General features: G+C 40.4%; 1 protein-coding gene across 1 annotated transcript; it reads right to left on the bottom strand.

Annotated features, from left to right (window-relative positions):
• Window positions 1-1,482: 1,482 nt before the first annotated feature.
• c1ql4a (complement component 1, q subcomponent-like 4) lies at window positions 1,483-10,906 on the bottom strand. Its single transcript, XM_063889029.1, has 2 exons — window positions 10,343-10,906; window positions 1,483-2,836 (listed from the first exon to the last, which is right to left on the bottom strand). Exons 1-2 carry the CDS (start codon window positions 10,886-10,888, stop codon window positions 2,657-2,659), a joined length of 726 nt encoding a protein of 241 aa, XP_063745099.1. The 5' UTR covers window positions 10,889-10,906; the 3' UTR covers window positions 1,483-2,656.
• Window positions 10,907-27,866: the final 16,960 nt, after the last annotated feature.

Below are 27,866 nucleotides of genomic sequence, written 5' to 3'. Positions count from 1 at the left end.
GGATCCTGGCATTGTCATCTTGGAACATGCCCGTGCCATCAGGGAAGAAAAAATCCATTGATGGAATAACCTGGTCATTCAGTATATTCAGGTAGTCAGCTGACCTCATTCTTTGGGCACATAACGTTGCTGAACCTAGACCAGACCAACTGCAGCAACCCCAGATCATAGCACTGCCCCCCACAGGCTTGTGACCTTTTTTTTGGCCGGGCTGTGTATATAGCACAGAGAATATACAGAAAGTGATTTAGTAGGGTCATTTATTCCCTTTCACTTATCAAATATACTATGTATTCAGGAATATAAATTCACTTTCATAAAATCCCTGCAGTATTATCAATAGATTGAATAAAATGTATCAATTTTATTCATGTAAGATTTCACAAATCCCTTGCACTATTTATTTATATTGGTGGACTCTAACAAATTATCTTGGCACACATTTATTTTTTTTAAATGTCAAGCCTCATCTGACACTGAACCAATTTGGTTAGTTGTATAATTGATCCTTATATTGTTAAATTTGAAATGTAGGAATCATCTGGATTTTGTAGATCCTGGGTGTGTTAAAGGAAGAGATCAATAAAGCAGTATGAATCTTTGTGTCTTAGACAGTGTCTTAAGACATATTGGAAATCCATGTTGTAGCAGGCGCTGGATGTGGTCAGCCACTGTCGCTTCGATTTTCAGCTGTAAGTCCACGCGGACATGTCATGTTTCTACAGTAATTCTCAGTATGTTCAAGTGGTCACTCCAAATAAAACTGAACATTGGTCCGCATGTGTGTATGACTAAAATATACAAGCCTTTATTAAGCCCTGACATTGACCACGTCAAAACAACAGGCAAGAACAGAGACGAGTTAGGTATAGATATTTTAATAGCAATTGACTACTCTGCCAATTTAACATACCAGATAGCCCATTCCAGGATAACTGTGTTTATACATGTGATGATACTTTGACAGGCTCTCTCAAAAATAAAGTAGTAAGTAGATATGGCAGTGTTATAACAGTAACGTGCCTGTAATGTACTATACAACATTTATTGAAAGTAAAACACTGCAGCTCTTACTTTTCACAGCCTCATTATATTACAATATTTATGTATCCCCCCCCACACACACACACACACACACAATAGAGGGTATGCACTGACATTACTTATCCAACTGTAAGCATCAAACCCCACCTCCCTTAGTCAGAATAACAGGCGAAAAGGCAAAACAACTTCCTGCATCATGGCTACTGTTTTTAGGGGAAACTGGAAATCCCAAAACAAAAACAAACAAGTATTTCCTTAAATTAAAGACAGATGGAGTTAATCCCAATACACATTTTGATTGTTTGTGAACAGGTTTGAACACACACACATATACATATATATATATATATATATATATATATATATATATATATATATAGTATATTTATATTGCCTTTCACTTTTGTCTAAGCTAGCTTTTTTTCATGGTTTACCATTTATCCCTTTGTCTGAGGTTCAAGCTGTAAAGCTCATCATCATGAGTGTTTATTAATACATTTTGACAAAACCATAACGGTAACACAGAATTTAAATGTAAGATGATAAGTACTTAATTGATGAGTTGTCAATACAGTATACAACACATGATTTTACCCAGAAGTTCAACATACCAACAAAAAAATGCTACTCAAAATTCATGTTTTCCTGCTTGGAATCTAGTTGTTTTTGCATATGGTAAAAAAAAAGATAGCTCCAAATTCTTGTTAAATAGCACAACTAATGTATTACAACTAATACACTAATGGTGACATCATGTGCATACCCTCCATGTCACTAATGTACTCTGCAATTAAAACTTCATCACACACAAATGCCATCCATAAAATGTGTTGTGTGTGTATTTTGATCTGTTTTATCTTGCTGTGATGTGTCCTGTGTCATTATGGAAACAGGAAAGAAAGGTGAAACCTCTGGGATTTATTCAGACAGCATTATTTTAATCAGTATATGTTCCCAATGCAGGGTGAATCACAACAGGGATTACATTTCAACTTGTGTTATTCACTTCAGGGAAATATTTTACAATGATGAGTTGCAAAATATAGGCAGGCCATTTCATCAGAGGTCAATGGAATGGATAGCAGAACTCTAGAAAGTAAAGACTATGACAGTAGGTGCATTTGTCTCAACTTAGTCATCTTGTTGAATGGCACCCTCAATACCATTATTGCAATAAATATCAATTGAATTGATGGTGTTTGTTATATTGTAGTCCTCACAATATCAGGTAATATGGAACACGCTAAAGTATTTTAGATATTTCATAGCCACAATGTGCAATTGTTATGTGCACCTATACTTTACATCTTCTGACGTTCATAGTTGAACAAAGGGTGTCAGATAATTGCAGTTGTTCATCATGACTGGCTCAAAGTCACGCAACAGGACTTAATCCCACTCATCTCTGATTTTCACTCGATCCACGCCTCTGTAGTCTGTTGTAATGTCTGACTGTGTGTGTGTTTGTGTGTGTGTGTGTGTGTGTGTGTTTGCATGCATTGTGCGACTTGCATGTTTCTATGTGTGCATTTGTTTGCATACTTACATTTAACTGGGAATATGTGTGTGTGTGTGTGTGTTGGTGTCCATTTTCTGTAAGGAATGGTTAGATTCAGTCTGGGTAGATGAGGAAGCCGGAGAAGGTGCTATACTTGTTTGTGTTCCCTCCGTGGACCTTGCCTCCGTCCAGCTGCACGCACACCTCATCACCCACGTCCAAATGCAGGATCACACTGTTGGAGGCGTAGTCGTAATTTTGATCAGCATCCTGAGCGATGGCGCTGGCTCTTACCTGTCACCAACAGAGGACACACGCATTGACAATTAGAACATGGACGAAACTAAACAAACACTTGCAAATGTCACCGCCACTTACTCAACAGCTCAGGGAACTCAGCAGCATTTTAAATTAAAACTCTCTCATTCTTTATATTGCTGAGTGATGATCAATTATTTACAGCTTTCAAATGAGTCCCTCGTCAGTATGACATCGCCTCCGCATTCATGCTGGATAAACAGATAGATGGGACTGTGACCTGTGACCCTAAAGGTGGGCTGAGAACACATCCCCTCTGCCTTGTATTGATCAGCTGTGGCTGGGGCAAAGGGCCGAGGATGGAGATGTGATTGGGTTTGGGAGATAAGCGGACACACTGGGGACAACAAGTTATCTATGGAGAAACTACCTCAGCCGAGAAACAGCATAACTATCCATACCGGCTATTGACCTGTTGCTTATGATCCCGGGCCAGCTCAATATGCATGATATTGAGTGGCTATGCCGAAGCCAGACAGTTTCACATTTGCATGCCGTGTGTGAGCTCGTGTTATTGACCCAACAGCAGTGGATCTTTACTTGTTTGTTAACACATTTAATTGGGTTTACTGGTTGTAGACATTTATGCCTTGATTGCAACATACCAAGCCTTCATGAGATCACTGCTTTTTTAGTTTTTTAAAACTAGAATGTACATTTAAATAGTATGTTTATATGAATAAAAAAACACTTTTCATAGATAGAAAGATAGATAGATAGATACATACATACATACACATACATACATACATACATACATACATACATACATACATACATACATACATACATACATACATACATACATACATACATACATACATACATACATACATACATACATACATACATACATACATACATACACACACACATACACACACACACACACACACATACATACATACATACATACATACACACACATACATACATACATACATACATACATACATACATACACACACATACATACATACACATACATACATACATACATACATACATACATACATACATACATACATACATACATACATACATACATACATACATACGTACATACATACCGTACATACATACATACATACATACACACATACACACACACACACACACACACACACACACACACACACACACACACACACACACACACATACATACATACATACATACATACATACATACATACATACATACATACATACATACATACATACATACATACATATATTAGATACATACATACATACATACATATATTAGATACATACATACATACATACATACATACATACATACATACATACATACATACATACATACATACATACATTAGATACATACATACATACATACATTAGATACATAGATAGATAAAGTATAACCAAACACTAGGTTGCATTCCTGAACACTTCCTAAGTAGGATGTATCAATATTCCCGGTGTGGCAGCTCCAATCATCAGACATATGTCAGCCATCAGTGGCCTTGTGTCTGGCTCAGTGTCCATCTACGGTGGGAGCACTCAATCTGTGTCAGCAACCAGACAAGCCACGCACATCTTCATGACAGCCACAGAATATGATCTGCAACTCAACCACCATCATGTCATTCCCATCACTGGGGCCCTCTTTCTCCCCATAGAGCATGCATCAATTTGAAAACAGTCAATCACTGAGCAACAGAGCCTGAATTACAGTAACTAAAACAATATGCTCTTTTCCCATTCCACCTATCTTTGCCTTCGTCGGAGCCATTTTGTTCAACGATTGATTAAGGGAAAAGAGTAGCAGATCTTCGGATGCTTCACCGCTAAAACCAACCTTAGCTATTATTACTCTACTACTACAACAGTCTTGTTTCATTACATTTGAGATTTTATAGTTCACTTGGGGGTTTTTAGGCGCCTCTGCCTCTGGCTATATTTCTCACTGCGGAGCTTTTCAGCTATTTAGCTATTCAGTAGCTCCATTATGCTGCAAAAGTTAAACAAAAATAGAATTGTAAGAAACGTTGCCTTAAATCTGTCAGTTACAATAACACCTGCTTCTCAATCTCTTAAGATATATACAAACTGCCTTGAATGTAGGAAAAAGACAGATATGCCTTATCAGACAAGCAGAAACTGTGTAATGAAAATAACATATTCCCATATATTGTCCAAGGCACTGGTTCCCAACCGAGTATGGAGCCAAAGAAGGGGTCGCTGAGTCTTCACAGGGCCTCCTGGATCTTAAGGGTTGTAAGTTGATGAATACAAAATATAGTTGGCCTATATCTCACAATTGTATGCAGTTCTGTAATGAAAACTAAATGAAATTGTTACTTTCAATTTTGAATTATTATTATAAGAGAAATTAACTATTTTTTACACTCACATAGTAAGGCAAAAGGTATCAGCCTGATTTTCATGACTAGGGAGTAGCGTGGACCAAGGGAAAACCCATTTAATGTTGCAGTGGATTGGCCTTGGTGGAGGTCGGCCCTCTCCGAATGCCCTTCTAGTATATTTATCTGTTTATGCTTGTTTATTTTTCCTCCATCCATGTTCTTAAGAGGAACATCAAAATTCACAAGAGAAATATTCTATGTAGTCTGCCTAGCAGGCAACGTAGAGCATTTAGAAAGATGTATTTCATTATTCTTTCCTAAAATCAGAGCCATGCCATTTTTAAAGAAGTTTTAGTTACCCTTGTGTTACTCAGGTGGCACAATTAGTATTTTTTAAAACTATACTCTACTCTTTCTTAGACCCCCATAAGACCATCTCTCAAAATCTGACACCAATCCATTGTCAGCTGTAAAGGTTATATTGTTGTTCTGCTTGACATGTGTAGTGACAGCCAATATCACATTTGCATCTTTGGCTGCAGCTGACATCAATGGTGTTGTTGTGACTTTCTATCGACGCAAGGCATATGTCATCCTGCTCGTTATTTTTTGGCAAACAGTGTATCAGAGGGAGATGTAGGGAGATCTTTCCCCCCTCAGGCCTTCACAGATACTCATGGTTTAATGCATGAAAGTGCAGCTGAATATTCAACAAGAAAATAATATTTGTCATTCAGTGTAGAGATCATTTTGCCAATATATGATACATGAATTGGTACTTCAGCCGATATTCCTGTGCTTGAAGGAATAATGCAAGCCATCCATTAATGCAAACGCCAGACAGAGAGGCATGAGGGAGCCATGGTGGGATTAGGACAGGAAGCCGACAGAGGAGATGGATACGGCTGGAGGACACGGGCTGATCCGTGTGAACCAGGCAGCCAACTGCGCTGATCCTAGAGCTGTTGGAGTTGTGAGCCGTGATGCAGGGGCCCCCAGGGTTTGCCCGTGGCTGTCTCTGTCTTCGCCTAGCCCTTTCATTATAGGGCCTCCGGTAAACACAACTGGGAGCCGAGGGGGCCACAGCAAGGAGGAAGGAGTAGGGAGGGGTGAAGGTGGTGGCGGTAAGGGGGAGCAGCTGCAGTGTCATTTTCGATGAAAGTGCAGCCGCAGCGCTGAAGACAGACAAGGATAGACTAAAAGAAGGGACAGGAGAGAGAAAAAACAATAACAAGGGACACTGGGTTGAGGAAAGGAGAGGGAGTGGGCCTAGAGTAACAGACTGATCAAGCGAGGCTGTTTTGTGAGAGTGGTGAGATGTGGGGGTATATGAAGTCTTGTTTTTATCTGTGGGTCTGTGCTCCACTGGTAATAAAACTGACAGGATTCATTCAATGTGATATACTGACCTCTTAGAGCGGAGACAATAGAAAAGCAGCTGTTAAACTTACCTAAGGGACTCCAGCACATGGCAGGAGGGTTGGGGACGGGTGGTGGGGGGGACGGTGTTGTGGAAATAGAATATAAATTAAATAGGTTTTCCCTCTCCTTTGGGAGCCTGGGGATTACATGGCGTCAAGCGGCTGTAGCATTGAACTGTACCTTTGATTCTTATTACCTTCACTTCAGTATTACAATGTGCTTGCTGCACCATAATGGTCAGACCTGTGCACAGTATGATAGGAACTGCCTTCTTTTTAATTACAGTTTTTTATCAGAGGCACATCTTAATATTTATTTTAGATCTCTTATGGTCTAAAAAAAAAAAACTGACTTTCCTTCAAAGAACAAATCCTGTTAAGTATCTAACACTTTTTTTGCCTCTCGTTGCAAGGCTAATTATGTTTCACCTGTAGCATGTGTGTGTGTGTGTGTGTGTGTGTGTGTGTGTGTGTGTGTGTGTGTGTGTGTGTCTGTGTGTGTGTGTGTGTGTGTGTCTGTCTGTCTGCACTGGGAAAGTGAATACAGGTAATTACAGCAAGAGATGACATTTTAACACTACTGTGTGAAATAACTTGACCTTTAATCAAGTTATTAAAAGAGTCTATGACAGCTAAAAAAAAAAAACACGGGAGAGATTAAAAGGTAGCCAACCCAGTATCTATGTCTGCTGTGCACATTGTATGAAGAATATTTAAAATAGATATACAGTAGTCAACTATGGGAAACAAATGTGAAGGTGAACAGCTTGCACACCATTTAATGAGGGAAAATGGAGAAGTTCTGTTGAGAAGGTTTGCATGATATATTTCCAGCCTTATAAAGCATGCCAACATTAGCATAGACTGTGTTAATAATATTTGCCACCAAGCAAGAATATTGAGTGGCATACAACGCCTAAACCTTTGACAGTGATTTTGGAAATCGAGTTATTATTTATTAAGCGCATTTATGATAGCAGAATCACCAATGAGAAATATATTCATAACTATTTACTATGAGCAAGGCTTAATTAATATTCAATCATTAATACAAATATAATATCAATGCATAATCTTTCAGAATTGGGTTGTCCCATGTATCAATGCCTTGTTTTTCCTTACTGTGCCGGTTTAACCGGCGGTGAATGTTGAGTGACAGTATTAACCTGTAACATCCTCACCATACATCAAATTGTACTGTAATTCAATTACCCTCGCAATAAGAACAAGGAAGCAACTGCAGTGAGATCTCCTTCAATAGCAAATCCCCTGAAACCCTGTCGTGCTGTAATCATTTGTGAAAGTTAGATTGAGGTGTGAGCAGGTAGGCTTTTTAAAGTAGGGATTTAGTGACTGTAATAGGTAGTAGATCCAAAAGAATCCCATGGAAGCCCTGCCACAGTCCGTACATCCTCCTCACATCCTGGCTTCGCATTACACCACAATCATGTCACAGGGCATGAGTCTGGCGTCTAATGCAGTGTGCAACCATTTAGACATCAACAAGTCACGGAGGAAAGCTTTTTGGTGTCTAGTATTAATTACTTAATTATGTTTTTAAACACTTCCTATCCTGGTTTACAGTTTGTAAACCCATTTTTCACTTTCTCTAGCCGTCCTTGATCACTTCAAACCGAGACATGTAGAGTGGGTGTGCATTGGTCATCGAGCCTGATCTTGTTCTGGCCTTCACCACCAGCCTCCCTGATGCCTCGTCTACCAGCCCACTGTCTCCACACCTCCATTAAGTCATCTATCTTCCTCTGCTCCACCCCTGATTTCCCATCAACTCACTTGTCTTTTTTGCACCCCCCTTACACTCACCCAGAGTAGATGTCTCAGTATGGGTATGTCACGTTGAGTCTCTTGTGTTTCAATCATTTTCGTAAATCATTTGGACTGGCTGCCTAATAGACCTAGGTTACAAATGACCTGTTCTGATAAGATGTAAAAGTTACATCACAAGCGTAAAAAGAATCAGGGAAGTTTGTGTCGACTGCAATCCTTCTTTTTCGGGATTAAAACAAACCCAGTGGGCAGACAAAGTATCTAATAAAGCTTTAGCACCTACGGCGATGATAAAACTGACCGTTTCATTCTGCATCCAGGAATGCAACCTATCAGATATGGTGCCCGTTTAGTAAACCCCAGCCACTGACTGACAGGTAGAGTACCCACCTGCCCCGGGGCTTCAGTAACCACGAACATGATCACGCATACTGCAGCATTTCCTTTAGACTATACACATTTTCATATACCCGCATCTCTGTTTGGGTATATATTAGGTAAGTGCTCTATTTAGAAGAACTGTTTAAGGAAGCCACCCATAAGAAGCCAGATGGACCTGGATAAGTTTAAATGATTGAGGGAAAAGAGAATTAATGGGGAATCAATGAACAACCTAAGAAGGAGGGAAGTATAGTGGGTGTTCATGGGATCTAATCTAATATGTATACATTATTTAGCAGGGTAAGATGACTTGAATGACAATATAAGCCATTGACGGCCTTAAACACATATTCATCTTTGTGGCATATACAATTTACTGATAATCAATAAGGAATTATTTTAACCATCTAGTTTCAAATTTCACAAAATCATGTCTAAATCAACCTTATTTTCAACTGTGGAAGTCAACCATAAAGTGTATATGAGCTTACACTATCCTGTAGGCACAGTCCTTGGTGCACTACATGTGTAGATATTGAGGTCTGAGCAGAAATTATTTGTATTTAAAGTCCTTGATGAATGATTGAATGTAAAAAGCAACTTGAAGACTGTTTCGTGAATTTGGAGTCCTCTGACAAAATCCCTGTGATTTATCCCACCTCGCCTTTCCTCTTCCCCCCCATCAGCCCCTCTGTCTTTAATTAGTGTCTGGGGAATGAGGAAGTGGATGAGTGGACTGTCAATTTTACATTCATTATTTATTTAGCTGAGGTGTAAACTGACTGGTCCACGTTCTGACAGACATTTCTCATGTGCCCCTTTGCTCTTCTGTTTAGACGATAATCAAGCTCCGTGTATGATACTTACTAATTAGGCCGTTCCTTTTGACGGCAGCGGCTGCATTCTGCCACTTGTCATTTAGCCACAGCACATGTGAAAATGCAAATATCCATTTCTGTGATTTTAGACTGTATAGCATGAATTCCCCTTAATTAGGAGAAGGATTGCTATTTCATTCTTTGGCTGTCATGTATCCACCTGCTAAGTGGAATGTGCTCTGAATCTGAAGAGCTCAATGTGACTGAGGTGAATGGGAGTCAATGGTAATGCAGGATTGTCAACAGTGAAAAAAAATGGGTTGCACAGTCGTGTGTGTGCATACATTCTAACGCATACATGCAAACCCTCTATTGTACACACACAAACCCTAATACACAAGTCAAACATAAGGCCCACAGGGCAAATATCTGCCCTGGCAAATTGTGAGCCGGTCCTAATATCAATTTAGGTTCCAAGTAAATGTACTTTGAATAATTTTACTTTCAATACAATTTCCTCCATAACCAACTTGTCATATTCAGACACATAAAACACATTGAATGCTTGCCGTTTGTCAAAATGTGATCACAATGTATTGTTTTGCTTGAGTAAATGCCCACAATGAAAGTGAGTTTGACACACACACACACACACACACACACACATACACACACACACACACACACACACACACACACACACACACACACACACACACACACACAAACATTTACTAACCAGTCCGTTCTTCTTTAGGTCTGCCCACATGCTGGTCCCGTCACCACCTCTCATTAGAACATGGTAGGTGAAGAAGTAGATGCCAGGCAGAGGACAGGTGAATTTTCCAGTGCTGGGCTCATAGTAGTTACCTACATTGGTCACAACGTCATCGAACTTGAGTATTTCACTCCCCTCGTGCTGCTTGCGTAGCCCTGCGTAAAAGGCAATTTTGGGAGTGTAGAGTGAGGGAGAATAGCCACCAGGACCTGGACCTTGGGGCCCCTGTGGTCCTGGTTTGCCTGGCTCTCCAGGGGGTCCACGTGGTCCTTGAGGGCCAGGGATCCCTGGAGGCCCACGGAGCCCAGACTTTAGCTTCTTCCCAGGGTAATCCTTGGATGGTGGAGACACGGCTGTCAGCTCCTGGCCAGGCTGAGATGTAGCATAGGGATCACATACCATCCTGCAGCTCCCAAGCATTTCATAATGGCTCCCTGCATTTCCAGTGTTTCCCCCTTTGGTTGTGTGGACCAGCAGGGGAATGGCAACCAACAGTATTAGAACCATGGCTACACCTACAGCTGCTCCAATGACGCGTTTCCTGCGGCTGAGCCGTGAAGCGGCCAGCGTCAGGAAGTCTTCTTCCCCCTTGGCTGGAATGTTGCCGGCCAGGATGAAGCCTCTCAGAAAGCCAATGTGGTAGTACAAGATGAAAAAGGATTTGGGGAGGTGGAGGAAGACAGTGTTTGAGAAGACACAAAATGGAAGACAGCCAGTAGGGAAACTAGCGGATGAGAGGATCCTTTAGAAATGATAAAGCCGTCCCATGGACCAGGAACACGATTTTTAAAAGCCTTTTCTTAAAAAGATGAAAACCTTGCACACCACAGTGTTAAAGGATATAAAATAAAATGGATGTCTTTGATTTATGGTGACACATCTAAAAACATAATTTATCTGATGAAATCTCAGGTCACCTTTTCTTGACTTCCCTTGTTGTCCTCCAGTTCAGTTTGTTTTCAGCATCAGACAGACAACATGACTGGCACTGGAAGCAGGGGTTATTGAACGTATATGCGGAAAAAGGCCTGGTGCCAAATTCAGCTCATTGAAGAGGGTGTGGGTATTGTTTGTTTTGCGGGATTAAGTAAGATTTACAGAGAAAAATCTTCTTTCAAGCCCCACCATACAGAGCACAGGATTTCATTTCACTTGGACGTCTCATTTAATGCCATGACTGGGAGTGTCAAAAGTTCATCAGAGATCTTTTCCTGACACAATCATCTTATGACCTCCCACTTCTGTCCTGTTTCCACTGTCCACATTAAAAAGGTACCGTTTTCATGAAACCAATCATACGTTTTGATAGATTCCTCCTCTGGCTATATCTGCATCTGAGAAGAGAAGCATAAAGATCAAATTGAGAACAAATAATTGATTTGGTATATTTAACACTTTTATATACATAATTGAACTATACTATAATGGCATTCATTCAAAATGTGTCTAAAATAAATAATAAAGTACATATTATGATGAATATCACAACGATGTGTTTTAAATAAAGATGGCAATAATGTTATCTAGCAAAACGAAAAATAATATACAGAATCTTTTTTTGCAATCAACGTTGAAATATTATTTGTTCAAAGAAACAGGAAAAAAAATTACAAAGATAACTCACCATTTACTCATAATGATAAAAAAAAAAAAAGAATGTTAGAGTATAACATTCGCTTTGCGTCTCGTCAGTCTGCGTCCCACCAAAAAAAACTGAAGGACTTTGCACCGCTGGAGTGCCGAGTGGAGCGCGCAGGAGATGCCAAGAAAGTGACGAGTGCCTCTTAATCAGCGCTTAATCCCCTCCTTTCTTTCCAGGTAGGGACGAAGAGATGGAGTTTAATTGGCACTTACTTTAGAGGAAAAGAAGTCCAGAATAGGAAAACTGGACCAAACACTTTTTTGACGATATTCCAAATAAGGTTCGGCAACCTGACGCTCTCCTCCAGAGTGGCTGTGACTGTATCGCTTATCGCCGTGTTTGTCCATGGGCAGTCCTCCTCGACACCTGTTAGATCTCGCTCTCTCTTTCGCTCTCTCTCTTTCTTACTCCCTCTCCCTCTCTGGCTTTCTCCCCCCACGATACCAGCATTTCTTTTCTCCTTTGTGTCTAATAAAGAACTGTATTCCACAGATAGAACGAATATGGATAAGTACATGTATTGGTAACTTATAGTGACAACTAAAAAACCCCTACTTTTTTTCATTTCCAAATCATTATTATTACCATTATTTGTGAGCCCCAATCAAACATTTATTTAAATTCAAACGGATACAAATGCAGACTTCACTGACGCCTCCCATCGATGTCTTGTTAGCCTGACATTCACCTGTTGTTAGAATTGCAAACTCTGAGCATGATAAAATGTTTGATAAAGTGTTGCAAACAAGGGCAGATGTTTTCATCCTCGGTGCACCAGGGAAGGGAAGAGAGAGGACGGTGACTAAGTAAAAGATGCCTCAGCATGATGTGTGAGGAATGGAGAGGAGACACTAAATGTTCCCCAGACCATTGTCTGTGTGTGTGACTCGCATCCCACAGCTATAAACCTCATTAGTGAGACACCCTGCTCCACACAGTGTGCTGCTCTTTTTCCTTTACCTAAAACCTTACACACAAACACATACACTGTCTGCACTCTGAGACACACACAAAAACGCATGTGGCACATAGACATATGCAAGTTTGGAATATGTTGAACACATTTTTTGCACTATTACTAATGGAAAGCCATGTTTTGTATTTTTGTATCAATGTGATGCCATGGGCACTGACATAAGCTATGTTGGAAAGAATTCTAGCTAAAATTCAATTTTTCTGAGACTTTTGTGTCACCTGTCAGACAGGCACAGTGGCAAATCTGCAAATTTAAAGTTTAATTACCAAAGCATTGGGGTTAAAGTGGAATAGGTCTACATACAGTATTGATGACACTCTTTTTTTTTTTATCAACCACCACCTCCTCAACCTCTCTTTCCTCAGATATGATGACCACTGTCTGGCCATGTAGGGATCATTGACCTGATCGCACTGGACAAGAAAAGGCGGATTATCACTGAGGTGAGGGCATTGAAGGTGCGGTAGTGATGGCCTGGGATATTTCCATTGGTAAATGTTGGTACAACTGAGCAGCGCTGGGGGGAGTTAAATGCTGTGTCAGTCCCAGTTTGCAGGGTCAGTCAGTCTGGCCCGCTTGAACAGTGCTCAGAGGCCCTAAGCAGCACGGGGCAGATAATCATTGCCAGTCAGAGGCAATATGCTCAGGATTGGATTTTTAAAGCCTGTTAAAATATTACTGAGGTGATTAATATTGAAATATGCACATGTCTTTCAGCTGTCTGTCTCCCCCTCTCCCTATTCTCTTCTTGATTTGTTCCCCTTAGTATTCATACTCACCTAAAATTTGAACATCATACATTATGTTGATGAGATGTGTCTTTTTTTTTTTATTCAGGGCAATTGCTTTATCATGTCACTTACTCTGACTTCCCTTTGACTCACACACTCTCCACTGTCACCAATAGAAAAAGGGCCACCGGTGAATCAGTACTGGGCTGTTTGAATAATTACTTTGTTTAATAATTAATTTCATATATTATGATACACCAAGAATAAATCTCTGTCTTTTGTGCACACGTCTGCATAATTTGAGCCCTATCCTTTCTCTCTTCCGTTCTTTGTAAACAAAAGAGGAGGTGGATCTTATTTATGGAAACATTACTCATGTTGTAATTCTTTTCTGCTGTGGCTGGTTTGTCTACAAGTTTCCTTAACGCCATACTAATTCTTCAATCAGGCTATTACAAGAAGCATTCAAATAACACTATATGTTCATTTATGAATTGTATGGCACAAAACAATCCAAATATTTCTTTTAAACAGAGTAGTGGAAAATTGAAGTCAGTGATACATAAGGCATAGGTGACATATTGTGTTTTGTTTTGAGATGGTGGTACTGTCACATAATCCACACCAGCGCAGGAAGTGTGACCAACACATACTGAGCATCAGCTCTGAGGGATGATGACATATTGTCCCCAAGAGGCACGTAGCTGCCGGAGGGCCGTCACTCCCAGGAGACTACTACTCACGTCTTCCACAGTTAACACTGACAGGAATCCGGCTATCAAGCTCTCCTTATTTGCCGTAAGAGATAACTCTCTTGTAAATCAATTTAGAGGTCATTAGAGATATATAAAGGTGATTTGGGACAATTTTAAAACCAGGGAATCCACGAGAACTGTATACTCGAGATAAAGAAAATCCACATTACTGCATTTACAGAGATGTCTGTACATGAACAGTAACATGAGAAGGTAGATGTGTTGTGTTGTATTTGGGATGAGCCTTAAAAAAAAGGCTGCTCATAGGATAATCATGGAGTAAAAGGAAACTTAATGGAGGTCTTCAATATGTCATATTTCAGGCAAGATAATCTAAATATAAAAATGTTTTATTCAGGCCTACTAGTCCATGTGTTTATTGTTACATTGTTCTTGCGCCCTGATATGAAATGTATTATTTCCTCTCTGACTTCCCTGAGCTGGTGTGTTTACTGTACAGTACATTTGTACGCAGAGTGCACGGGTGTGGATGTGTCTACATCCTGGTGCTGTGCTGTTTCATTAGGCTCTGATTATGGGGCCTGATGCAGACTGACAGTGTGCAGATTGAGTTGCACAGCCACTCTAATTCTCTCTATTAATAACAACCCTCCACACTGCTGTCCTGAACCACATTTATTAATCACAATTTGTCATCTGTCCGATGCTCCACCCTCTACGTCTCCTTTTCTCCCACCCTCCCTCTCTTTAGCCGTGTTCTCCTCCCCCTCCTCCCTCCCAGCAGGGCCAGTTATCCCCTGCACTTCTCCATCCCCGCCTCCCCCCACCCCTCACCCCAGCTACGCACGCCTTCAGCTCAGAGACATGGTCCAGCATACAGAGGGATGTTCTCACTCTCCTCCCTCAAACACACACAGTCTCTTGCTCGCTCACTTTAAACTGCTCTCTGGAAGGAGTCTGATTAATCAAAAGCTCTCAAGCTTAAATTGGCCAAATAACAATTAACAACTTGGATTGTATAGACTGTTTTGGTTACAATCTACTGAAGATATATGATGATAAATAATAATGAAACAAACCTCAATTTGCAATTACAAAAATGCTTTGGTTTTTGTTCTGGCCTTGCAGCACGAATAAACCCAGTAAAGTGTAATGCATCATTATAGAGATATTCGATCACACACTCAGATAGCATGGCATGGCCTTTTGGAAACACATTGATTCTTACTTTTTTCATTAATCCTAGCAAACTCGACTTTTGTGTACACAGAATGCTGGCATTTAATCAATAAATATGCTGGGATATGCACAATGTATTATTGCATTATTTGTGAAAAAATATTCCCATTAACAAAATCAGATTTCTGCCCATGTCTCAGTCAAATGGCCCTTGACCCCACTCAGAAAGATGATTTATGAGTGAGTTAGTCCCCTAGCTCCTGCTCTGCCACTCAAATTTAAAGTCACGTTTAATGCTCAATTATATTGACACTTTTAGGAAAAACTATTTACCGTAATTCCCCCTCATGGCACAACTTTTCCCCTAGTTTGTTTTTGAGTGTTCACTGCTGAGCCGCATGTTTAAAAAGCGATGCTTCCTCTACCACTAACACTCCCAAAACCCAGAGCTACCTACCACAGCGCTAGCCCCCATTGCAGAGAACCAGGGTCCCTCTAATGTTTCCTTTGAGCAGAATGGGTGTTTGGGGGAAACAGAGGCGATTTTCATGTGCAAATGTCAGTCAATCCGCTCCAAGCAATCACAGGCCCGTCTTCTCCAGAGATCGGGGCTTGAGACACAGCCTGAATAATTTAGCAGCTCTGTGCCACCGTGCTTTAGGGTCGCAACCTTCTAAAGTGATGACAGAAAGACGTTGGCTGACTTCCCCTCCCATTCACTCCCATTACCACTTATTTATCATTCCTGATTCCAGGCAGACAAAGCAGAAGGCCACGCTTGGGAAGAAAAATAATCGCTGTTGTATAAACTGCGTCAGAAAGCAGAGCAGAACCAAACAATGACATTTTCAGAGCATCCCCAAGTTAGTGGCAATCCCCTCCTGTGCCACGTTTTGAAATAAATGCACGCCACACACATGATCACCCAAGCCAGCAGTCACAGACAAAAGAGATGATGGACACACACACACAGAGAAAAGGTCGAGAAGTGACACACATCAGGGACAGATGTCAGAGCGAAAACCCTACCGATGTATGAAAAGCGGGGATTAAGAGTCAGATAGTAATAGAAAGAGAAACATCAAAATCTTTTATTTCAGGGGATAAGAGATTACAGTGACTTTCAATGTATGACAAGGGAAAAGCATACATAGAGGTTAGTGTGAAAGAAATTGATCCGTCCTTCAGTACAGACATACTCTACATTTCTATCATTCAGAGGGAGACAGACAGCGGTTGGTCTGACAAGGGTGGTCATCACTCGTATGCAGCGGGGCTCTGACAGCAACATGACGAGGATGAATGACTGGCCAGCTATCCCTACCAAGACACATGCTGTATGAAAAATGATACATTTATTTGCCTCATAATCTCTTTCAGTTATGATCAAGTGTGGTGTATTAAATCTGTTCATATATACAGTTAGTTAAACCGGTTCATATATACAGTTAGTTACTCTCTGACGTCATAGAGAGTGCAGAGAAGATGTTGTTCAGGGAGAATGGGGTGCCATAGGATGTTGCATAACAACATCTGGAATACGTCAGGGGGCCCCCATGAACATATACATGTCACTTTAGTGGGGCACACATTGTTATTGATCACCTCATGTGAGCACACACGCATTGGACACGTACACACATTCCTCCTATAAATTGCATTCACAAAGAGAGTTTGGGGGACTTCCACAATTGGCTCTGGGAACCTCGTATTGCCCGTGTTGGTGTATGATACTATGCTGTTTGTAATAAACCTTATTATATACAAGCTGGTGTCTCCGGAGACTTCTTCATCATCTTCACAAACATCGCTACAGAATATACCTCACAAGTCTTTTTTCATTATCATTAAGAGTCCCAATGTATTTTTGGCTAAAAATGACGATGTCAAGAATTTGTTTTTCTAATACCACCCATAGAACGTTTACCTTCCTATCTGCTATGTCTTTATATCCTGCAGAATGCATATCCACTGCCAAATTGGCATTAATCTGCTGTCTTGTTTGTCTATGAAATAGGTAGAAAATCAAAAATACAGAAACATAAAGCAGTCTCAACAGTACAGGAGAATATTTTTGGAATGTGGGGATACAGCAGGGAAATCTGTATTGGTGATTGTAATGGAAAGTTCCCATGGAGATATAAATTGCAATAGCCTCTAAATTTAGCCGGTGACATGCAGAATTGCTAAGAAACAGTGCTTTTCCCTCCAGTCCTCCCTCTAACCTGTTGTCACACACTGCAGCAATCGTCAGTCCAGTCAAACCTGGTCTGGTCAAACTGCATTTATGATGGGTGTCAATGGGCATACGTTTTGACCCTGTGTCATGGGACTGCATTACAAGGGCAGGCAGAGGGGAAAGGAGGACACAAGAGATCCTTCTGAATTATTTAGAGTGATTATTTGGTGACTTATGGTTGGTGGCTGTCAGGCACAGAATGATAAATTGTGACGAGCAAGAATTACACTTTCTCATTTCTCCTGCTGTCTATTTATCTGCCTTTTCCTTCCTGACCACACCTTCTTTCCCGTACACTCATCCCTCTTCTTACTCTGTCCTTGTAAGCTCCCAGACTGACTTTTGAGGCAGCATGTCCTCAAAAAGTACACTGTAATTAAGCCAACATTTTCTTTACAGTGAACATAGCCATTCTAACTGATTTGTTTAATGGATGGCAATGCATCTCTGTTAGTTCGTCGGTCTAATACTTTACAAACATCATCTTATTTTTTGAGATGATGCATATTACTGACATGGTGACCCTAGCCTACCATGAATTTGACACTTAACTATTGGGTTGATTACCAGGAATTTTAGTTAAGATATTCACGTCTACCTAAGGATGTATTGTTCTAGTTTAAGATTATCCCTGAAGGTTTATGACTAAAAACTTGCAAACAAACGACTTTCCTATCAGACTCAGATGTACTTTGTGTTTTGTACTAAATAGCAGATTTTATGCTAACAAGCTCAAGTAAGAGGGTGAACTGTTAAACATAATCTATGATTAACATCAGTGAGTTAAGCATTGTCACTGTTTCTGTCCATGCTCTTTAAATGACAACTTCATTGAACTGCTTTCATGACTGTAGTTTGGTTTTCTTTCACTTATAAGCTTTGGCTAATCCAGCGCAAAATTCTTTTTCTGACGTCAATTAATAATGAAAGAAGCAATGAGGACCACTCTACCCTGACAGTACTGTCTAACTTGAAGAGACAATATACTTTGAGAGTCTGTTAGGGAAAGTCGAAAACAAAATAAAGACCTAAGAAGTGAGATAAAGCACAAAAAAGTGATTCAGTGGGGATGCATGAAAAAGGGATATCAGTAAATGATGGACGATGGGGTGTGGCTCTGCTTTTCAGACCAGAGAGGGAAGGTCATTCTATCTTCTGGGACCAAGCAGGGGAGACTGGTGACCATGTGGAAAAATGAAGAGGGAAAGGCGAACTAAATGTCTGGCAGTGATCAGTGCATACAGCCCTGGCCTTGAGGTACAGTGTGGGCTTTAGACCAGCAACTGGATTTTAATCTATCTACAAACAGCCTGCGGCAGTCTCTGAATAAACTGTAAAAAGAAGGGTGATTTGGTTAGGATGAAAATGAGGCTGCAGCATCATTCTGATTAGGCTGAAGAACTGTTTTGGATGGAGTAGGAGGAGACAGTTGCAAAGGAAATGATTAACACTTGATCATGGAGCAGGGTTGAGTCCCCGGTCTGATGAAGTCCACATTATAGTTGGAGTTCACTTAGGGAATAGATAAACTGATGGATGCATAGTGGACACACTGCACAAGGACCATATTGACTTTGGTTAAACCCATTAAAGCTGAGAACTCCTCTCTCTGTGAAGAATAATCTCCCAAGACCTTGAAGTTTGGGTTTTGTTTAATATTTTTTATAGTGTGTTATGTGGCTTTGTTTTCCTTTGTATTTCATACATACCAGGAGACCAATTTTCCCATTTCTAATTGACATTCTCCATTGCATAATGTTTCTAACTGACTGATCAGGTATCAGAGATGGAGTTCTTTGTGTAAATGCAGTTTGAATAATTCATACAGGGCTGTCAGAGAGAAAGAGAGAAGGGGCATTTTGGAAATCAGCTCGCTAGGCCCCTGACCATGAATAATTGATCTGAACTGATTAAAATTTGCCGTGATTACCCCTCACCTCCCCAACAGATAAAACGCCACACCTGTGTTTGCTGTCTCTTTACTTATTCTCCTCCTCTCCTTCCTCTCACTCAAACATGTTTCAATTAACCACACGTGGTCACAGTGTGTGTGGCGGAATGTAAGACACCTCGGCATTGTTGCTGTTTCATATGGTCAGTAGTATTTCCATTTAAAGGCGTGCTTAAGCGGAATTTAATTTATTAAACCTTGCGTTTGTATTCAGAGAACAGTAGTGTGTTGTTGTTCTCCCTGTCCCTGATGAAAATTACAATCAATTTATTCTCGAACGGTTATTCCAAATATTAGACCTTGATTAACTACTGTTGAAGTGCTGAAAAACACATTTCTTCTGCTCCTCTTCCCTCAGGCAGTGGATTTTCAGATAGCCGTAGGCTTTATGCCACAAGCACATCGGTAATTGCAACAGGCATAGTGTCTGATACGCTGAAACACCTAAAGAAACTGTTGTTGAAGAAGAGCCACCTTGATCAAGTTGTCTCTTGAATGCACATCAGAGCACACATTCACTGCGACACATAGCAGGCTCATTTTGCTTTGGGATCGCTTCTCACTTTTTTTAACCTTCAAAGTCCAGCTAAAGATGGGACTTTGATCTGTGTTGCAGAGAAGAAAGAAGCCCGTGACAGATAGCGACTTTAAGGAGAAGAGAGACAGGGAGCGGGAGGAAGTGTCGGAGAGTGACAGCTAATGACAGTAGCTACAAGCTGTGACCTTTAGAGCGATCACACAAGCATGACGAACCAGGCTCAAGGTGACAGAGAAACGGGGTACTTTGGAGGAGGATGTTAAGGACAACAAAGCCTTGTGTGTCTGAGGTTTAGCAGTCATTGTGCAGCAGTGGTATTGGGGATTATAGGTACACAGGTGATCAGTAACACTGTCATTTTCTCTCAGGAAACTTTGGTTAACTGTGTTAAAATGCAGTTCAAGATTATGTATTCACTAAGGACAACTGTTTGGTAGAGCACTAACATTATTTACCTTTTTAACCTTTATTTATCCAGTGAAGGTTAACTGGGCACACATGGTTTGCTTTCAGTTACCCGTAATACAGGTACATAAAGCTAAGGATACATTGACCTTAATCACAAAGTTAACTTTTTGTCATAACTTGTACTTCCTAAACGATCAGCTGTAGGTTAGGAGTTCAAACATTTTTTAAGCACATGATCTGCAAATTGAATTCAGCTTAATTTATAATATGATCATACTAAGTATTTTTGGATCAACTGTCGATATAACGGGAATCGTTTTCCATAAATATCATTGTTGTATAAAAAATGCAATCATATAAAGCTTCAGATTTGCATGGAATAGGAATTCCATTACTTTCTGCAACTTTCTCTTAGTCAGAGTTATTGTTGTGCAGAGAGATGGACATTTTGTTTAGTCTGACAAATGTGAGGGTGGATTAAGGTGTTTGCTACGCTCTTCCATAGCGTGCAAAAATCGCCTCAAGTGGCAACCTCTTACGAGACAAGTAGGATACCTATTTTTTATGGGATTTTAGTCTACCTTTTATTTTATTATTTTTTCAACACTCCTGGACTTTTTCAATAGCTTCCATAACCTGTGACCCAGCGACTTGCAATCAATGCTGTGTTGTTTTACTACTTGACAAGTACATTTTTCATTGGATGTTAGTGCTTTTAAATTTGATTTCAATATTGTGATGAAAGTACAGTCATTTCTTTCAAGTCAATTTTCTTTTTTTTTAACAGTTCCTGCATCATGTGATCCAATGACTGAGAATTGGGCCTTCTTAGTATGGTGGTGAAGGAAAAGGAATACAAAATTAAACATTGAAATCCGGTGGGCCGACACAACGGTCTGCTCTCTGTCGTCTGTTGTCTCAGCCAACATTTCTTGACTGCAAGCTGTTGGCGGTCTGTTGTCAGTTGTTGGCATGAGCAGAGCATGCCTTTTAACCTCAATATCGAAGCTGGTCAAATTATATTAAATTGTGATCGTGGTAAATATTAAAATAATTGTGGAGCCAGGCTGACACACTGACCCTACAAAGACTGCAGAACAAATACAATTAAACGAAGAAAAAAAACATTCAATATTGCTCTGGTTGTTTTCAGCACAGTGGTCAACTGGTCATCAGTACTCTTATGTCCAACCTGATAATAGGCGAACCATACAGTACACCCATTGATCTACAGGTTTTTTGTGTTAAAGGGAGGGGAGAGGAAAAGGACGTGAACGGGGAGGATGTGTCCAGTTCAGGTCCCTGGTGGAGGTTTTCAAGGGGCTGGGCACTCTGTCTGTCCTGTCAGCCCTGAGCAAACACCCCATCCTAAAAAGGAAGAAGGGAAAAAAACTCCCAGCATCACACACGGCTGGCCAGGGCCTCACTAGCAGTCCACTTGTCTGCTCTCCACTCCGCAGAGCCTTCACAAGAGATGGGAGGAATACTAAGAAAGCAGGCATAGATTTTCTGCTGTGGGGTGGAGGAAGGGAGGAGGGCTGTTGGAGGATGGTGGGGTTGACTGCCCACATCAAACTCCCCTCCTTTTTCTCACCCCTCTCCCTTTCTCCTCCTCTCCTTCTCATCTGCCTGGCTCTGGAGGGACCCTGTGTTTGTCAGCCAGGCAGTGGAGCGTCTCCCTCTAACCCCACCTCCTCCTGCTTTTCTGTCTTTACCCTCTTCCTTCCCTGTTTCTTGCTTTACTCAGGTCTGTTAAAAAGCCTTTTCATTCTTTTTCAAGGGAGAGCCTATTAATAAAGTCAGTTAAGTCCAGAGACAGTGCAAGATACATTTACTAGGTGCAAAGCAGTGGTAGAAATTATAAGATTTAATTTGGTTCAAAGAAATATGTTTAAATACTTGTAAAATACACTCAGGGTGTTTGCACAATAAAGCAACACGTGTGTTATATAGGTGTGGCAGTGAAGCATTGTAGAGCACAGGCTACACAGGAACTCTCCCTTTAAGGGAAAGTCCACCAATTTTATTTACATAGCTCAATCCATCATTTTGTGGCTTCGAGGAAGCTGCATGAAATCTGAGAAAAATCTTAGGGGTGTTGAGTCGAGCTTACACAATACCTCTGTAACCCGCTCCCTTTTAAGGCTCTATATGTCTGTAACAAAATTGATTTCGCTTTTTTTAACTGTCCATCATAAAAATATTATAGAGGTGCAATGCCTCTGGAATTGTTTTGGTAGCACCCGTATAAAAAAAATAATATATATACACATATATCATATATATTTTTATATTCTATTATATATATTGCCATGCAGATAGCAGTTGGTTTTATTAGCCTACGTTTTAAGATATCTGAATATATTGATGTTTGTGCTGCCTAAAATATATGTAGCGTTTACAGCTTTGAAAGAAGACAGCAGCATGTCATCGTCCTAAAGAAAACTCTTTCGGGACATTATTTTTGTGAAGATACATTGTTGGTGAAATTTCTTGATGAAATTATTCAATGCTGTGAGCCCAACAAAGAAAATGTGTGGCACTTCATCTCTAATAGTGAGGAAGGCAGGTGTCCAAAATCCTGCACAGAAAAGAAATGTTGGAATTACTATTTTTTTAATCCAAATTAAATTAAACTCCTAAACGTCAGCCTCTCATTTGATAGCTCATTTATTATGTGGCAGGTGTCTCCTTTTTATCCTTTGGTCTGTTCTTTTTGTCTCTGTGCCTCCTTTCCTTCTCTTTCTGCTTCCCTGCCTCTTTCACAGGCCCAGTCAGCCCAAGCTCACTCCACACATGTGTTGCGATTAGAGTGAGAACATGGAGCTTTATTGATTTCAGAAGCTGTGAGATGACAAGTTTGGTCTCAGATTCGCCCTGTTTACATCTGATTCACCGCAAGCCACTTGTGAACTTAGAGAGAGACAAAGCACCTTACAGTATTTCCCTTGAAAAAGATGGTTAGGCCTACCTGTTTTTCTTTCCACTGTGTGTACTAAAGTAGCTTTGTCTTAAGTATGCTATTGTTTAGGTTTGTTTGTGAAAGTGCTGGGGGCAGGTCCATTGTGGCACACCACTGAGCTGCCAGGTCAGATTTGAGTAAATGCCAAAACAGTGGAAGGTGAGTCACAGCAGCATTTGGAGGAGGAGGCCCCTGCAGACGAAACTAATCACGCCTGCAGATGTGGCCCACAGCTGGGGCAGGTGGATATCAAACTGCCACAACAAGGGAATCACTGCAGATAGGGTGAGAGGGGAAAAGTAGATCCCTGCGACTCATCACCATCACATTAAGGGAAAGCCCCTCTAACACATTAACAACCCCCTTCTAAACAATTGACAGGAGAAACTGTGTGAGAGGTCCCTCTCAGAAGGATAAGACTTTACAACATTTATCTAATCTGTCATTATTTTGTCAGACAACCCTCTGACTCTTGTGACCTCTGACCGCTTAGCCTGTTTCCCCTTATTTTCTCTTGAGCCAGCTCACAGAAAGAAGAGCCACATTTGATTTCTATATGAATCTGTTTGATGGGACATACGTAACAAACATGCAGCTCTTTTGTTTTGCTTGCTGTCTTTAAGGATTCTTTGCATCGCAGCATGTATAAATCGGTCATACACTGGGCTCTGGTGTTACTGAGATGTGGACATCAATGGCTGACAATCTATTGACTGGCCTGACAAGCCTTGTTAAACCAACTGGCAGCTTTTCCGAGACCAAAGCCTCCATCGCATCCTTTTATACCAACAACAAACTTCCTTCCTCCCCTGCAGCTATTTATCTACCTTTCAATTCATGTCACCTTTCATTTCTCGCTATTGTTTTCAGCTGTCTTCTTGCCTGACCCCTGGTCTTTGTTGAAGGATGCATGTGGATTTCTGGCAGCTAACGTTTTTTTACTCCTAACAACATGCCACAATTCAATGATTGGCCTATAGCTCTCTTTGAAGCTTCCCTGCATCTCTCTAAACATCTTGGGCAACATCAAAGACCACACATTACAGGGGGCTAAGGTTCAACTCGGAGCTGCTGCAATTCAAGCTTCATCTCTCATCCCCTTTTCCCCTTTCTTTAAGGGTCTTGTTTCTGTGCATGGCTGCTGAAAGAGAGGAACAGCAAGCATGGGGGAAAAAGGGAGGAAGAGGAGGCAGCTTCTCTCCCTGCATTTGTGTCCATCAAGTGTCATGGTCGCTCTTGGCTTTCATGTTCTGTCTGGCTGAGTCTCCTGCTCCAGCAGTCTGTTTCCTTGCTGGAAATCTGTGTCCCTCAGAGGCAGGAGACACTCTCTCCTCTGCATCCATTTCAGCTCGGCTCAGCGTAGCTGGGCTCTGCTCTCACCTTGCTGACACCAGCTCCTCAGCACACACCTCCACCCTGCATGGGCTCAGCTGGCTGACAGGCAGCTGTCTGTATGGATAAAGCCAGAGAGGACACACACTGTACTCTGAATCACCATCACTGCCTACTTTTCTAACACCTTTGCTATTGCCACCTCTTTGACTTAAACACTTCTCCTGGAAGAATCTCACTTTAAAAAGCTTGTATCTAAGGTGAAGGTTCCAGATTTGATATTTTTAAAGTATTTTTTTAATAGATGTTGTTCACGCCATTGTAATATATAAGTAAACAAAGTAACCTCTTTAACGTTTCATGTTGCTGCTTTTGCTACATCTCAACTGCGGCTAATTGTTGAGCCTGATATAGTGGATTTTGTCTCAAACACTTGTGAAGTAGTCCGTGTTTGATAACCGCGGGAGAAAAAAATCCAGTCACAGGGTCCCAAAACAAGCCAGCAGCTGATGAAGACAAATGTGCAAACACATGTTGGCAGAATTGCTTTTTGGTTGAGCGTAATCGGCTACGCTCAAGAGGGCGGAACCAGGAGTTGTGATTTATAGTTTTGTGCTGTCCCTGGACCACCACTGTCTGCTGCCTCCCACTACTGTAATTACCATGTGTGTCTATTAGAATAGTCCTGCTGCCCACAATGCATCACCTCGGCCGAGAGGAGAGGAGAGTTTACACTTAACCGAGATTGTCTTGTTATTCAAACAGTGTTCTCTACGAAAACAAGATACAGAGGAAGGGAGGAGAGCAAAAAGACACTGCAGATGATGTGATAAAGGTCACAAAGAACAATACTGAAAGGTTGAGGGCTGTATTGAAAGTGAGAGAATAAGGACAGAGACTGGTATCATCTTGCACAAACAATTTAAGCTGCTGTATAGATCAACAACAAAGCTGTTCAGCCTCTTAGTGTTCTGTAATTCTGCAGATCGGCCATTAATGCAATTTAGTTTATAATAAGGATTTTTTAAATTGTGCTCTTCATGTAGAGCCACCTGTAGATTTCACAACATGTTAAGTATAGTTTTGAGTTGTTTTGTGGATCATTTGAAATATTCTATGTCTAGTGTAGTCTTTGAACTAGTCATGATGTATTTCTCGTCCGTATATTTGAGTCATTCTTTTATTTTAAATAATCACACATTTGTTATTGAGTACTGTAACCTGCAAAGTTTCTGGCTGGGTGGGACTAAAGGTGCATCTTAAATTGGAACCAACTAAATACTCCTCCCTTCACTCAGTGCACTATTTGAATTTGTTGCCAAAAGAATATCTGTTTTAATCACACTAATTAAAACAATTAGAGAATCATACTATAAATCAGAACCGGTATCATGCTTAGGAATAGTATCATACTGTAAACCACAACTATAATAACAGTTATACTGTAAATAACTCTCGCAGTGTAGCTGTTTTACATTTAAAACAATCATTATGGTTAAGGCACTGTAAATGGGTTGCATTAACAAAATGTAACACGTTAATACAATACAATATCAATGTGCTAGTTTGGATTAGGTTTGCTTTGCCTTGGGCCTTATAGCATCTCCTAGTGGGCAAACTGTCCACTGTTTTCATTCCAATGAAAATGAATGCCTTGAATAATTTAATTCAGAAAATGACATAGGCTATCTTGACAAATAAGACAACTTAACATAGGTGGATTTCTTTGCAGTGTTTCAATTATGGATTATTTTCTTTGCTGTTTTATAGTCTGCTTGTGTAAGCAGTCCACAGCCCATATAGTTTGCCAAAACATTTCTATCCGTCTGCATCAATTACAGCTTTGTTTCGAGCTGATTAACCATTTTACATAATGTAACTAGATTTATTTTATTTCTCAAATGAATAATATTTGTTACATTTACCTATAAAGGAAAGGAAACCTCTTTTTCCTCTTCATCTTTAGCTCTGAAGCGATAATAAGACCTGTCCCTGATCTCTGGCCACTGTCATTGTGCCGTAATTGGCCTAAGGGTGTAAAGGGCAGCCATGCATCAGAGAGGATGGAGAACTTAGTGGCTAACAATGACAGGACTGAGAAACTGGAATACAGGTAAAGGGCTCATATAAGTATCTAACTGAAGAGATCTTATGAGCTAATTTGTGATACAACATATATGGCTTTAAGAACAGGCTTGTGCACAAACAATGTGCTTGTTAAGGGGTTTCAGTGACTTATTCCTCATAGTATGATACTAATAGTTCAGCTAATGTTTAAGTTTTCTTTTTAATATGTGTACATTTTACATAGAAATGACATAGTTGAAACTGCAGAATCCTTCATGTAAGCTTGGTACCAAATTTATTTTACAGTAAACTATAGGAAACAATCATTAATCATGCATATATTGGATTTTTTTCATCGAGCTTCAGACTTCAGACTCAAATCCTTTCCTTCTCATATAAATAGTGGATATACTCTGGCCAAGACAATGACAATATAAAATGTAAAGGACCCAAAACTGTACAAGCTTACAAAGGATCATACTTTTATGAAAAGGTGGACATATCACCTCAACTATTTCACATATCACCTGGGTGAATTTCAGTAATAGTTGTTTCCATTAACAAATATGTTTTAGACCTGAGATATCTGTTCACAGCCTTTTGCTAACTTAAATCCCAAAAACCCCATTCTATATATACACAGTAAGTATGTTGTTAGCAGCATTTCAGTTGTTTAAAATGGTTGAATCAAAGGTCAGATGCATGATTGAGGTTACACGGAGGATGGTGTTGTGCTGTTCACAC

Source organism: Eleginops maclovinus, chromosome 1 (genome assembly GCF_036324505.1).
Source record: "Eleginops maclovinus isolate JMC-PN-2008 ecotype Puerto Natales chromosome 1, JC_Emac_rtc_rv5, whole genome shotgun sequence".
NCBI classification, from domain to species: Eukaryota; Metazoa; Chordata; class Actinopteri; order Perciformes; family Eleginopidae; genus Eleginops; species Eleginops maclovinus.
This window is presented reverse-complemented; position numbering and strand designations above follow the sequence as displayed.

What these genes read in the sequence shown, in the direction of transcription:
- c1ql4a (XM_063889029.1), bottom strand. Translation starts at nt 10,888, where the DNA reads ATGGTTCTAATACTGTTGGTTGCCATTCCCCTGCTGGTCCACACAACC. An exon ending in ACCTAAAGAAGAACGGACTG is followed by an intron (nt 2,837 to 10,342) that starts GTTAGTAAATGT and finishes TGTTGGTGACAG; the next exon opens with GTAAGAGCCAGCGCCATCGC.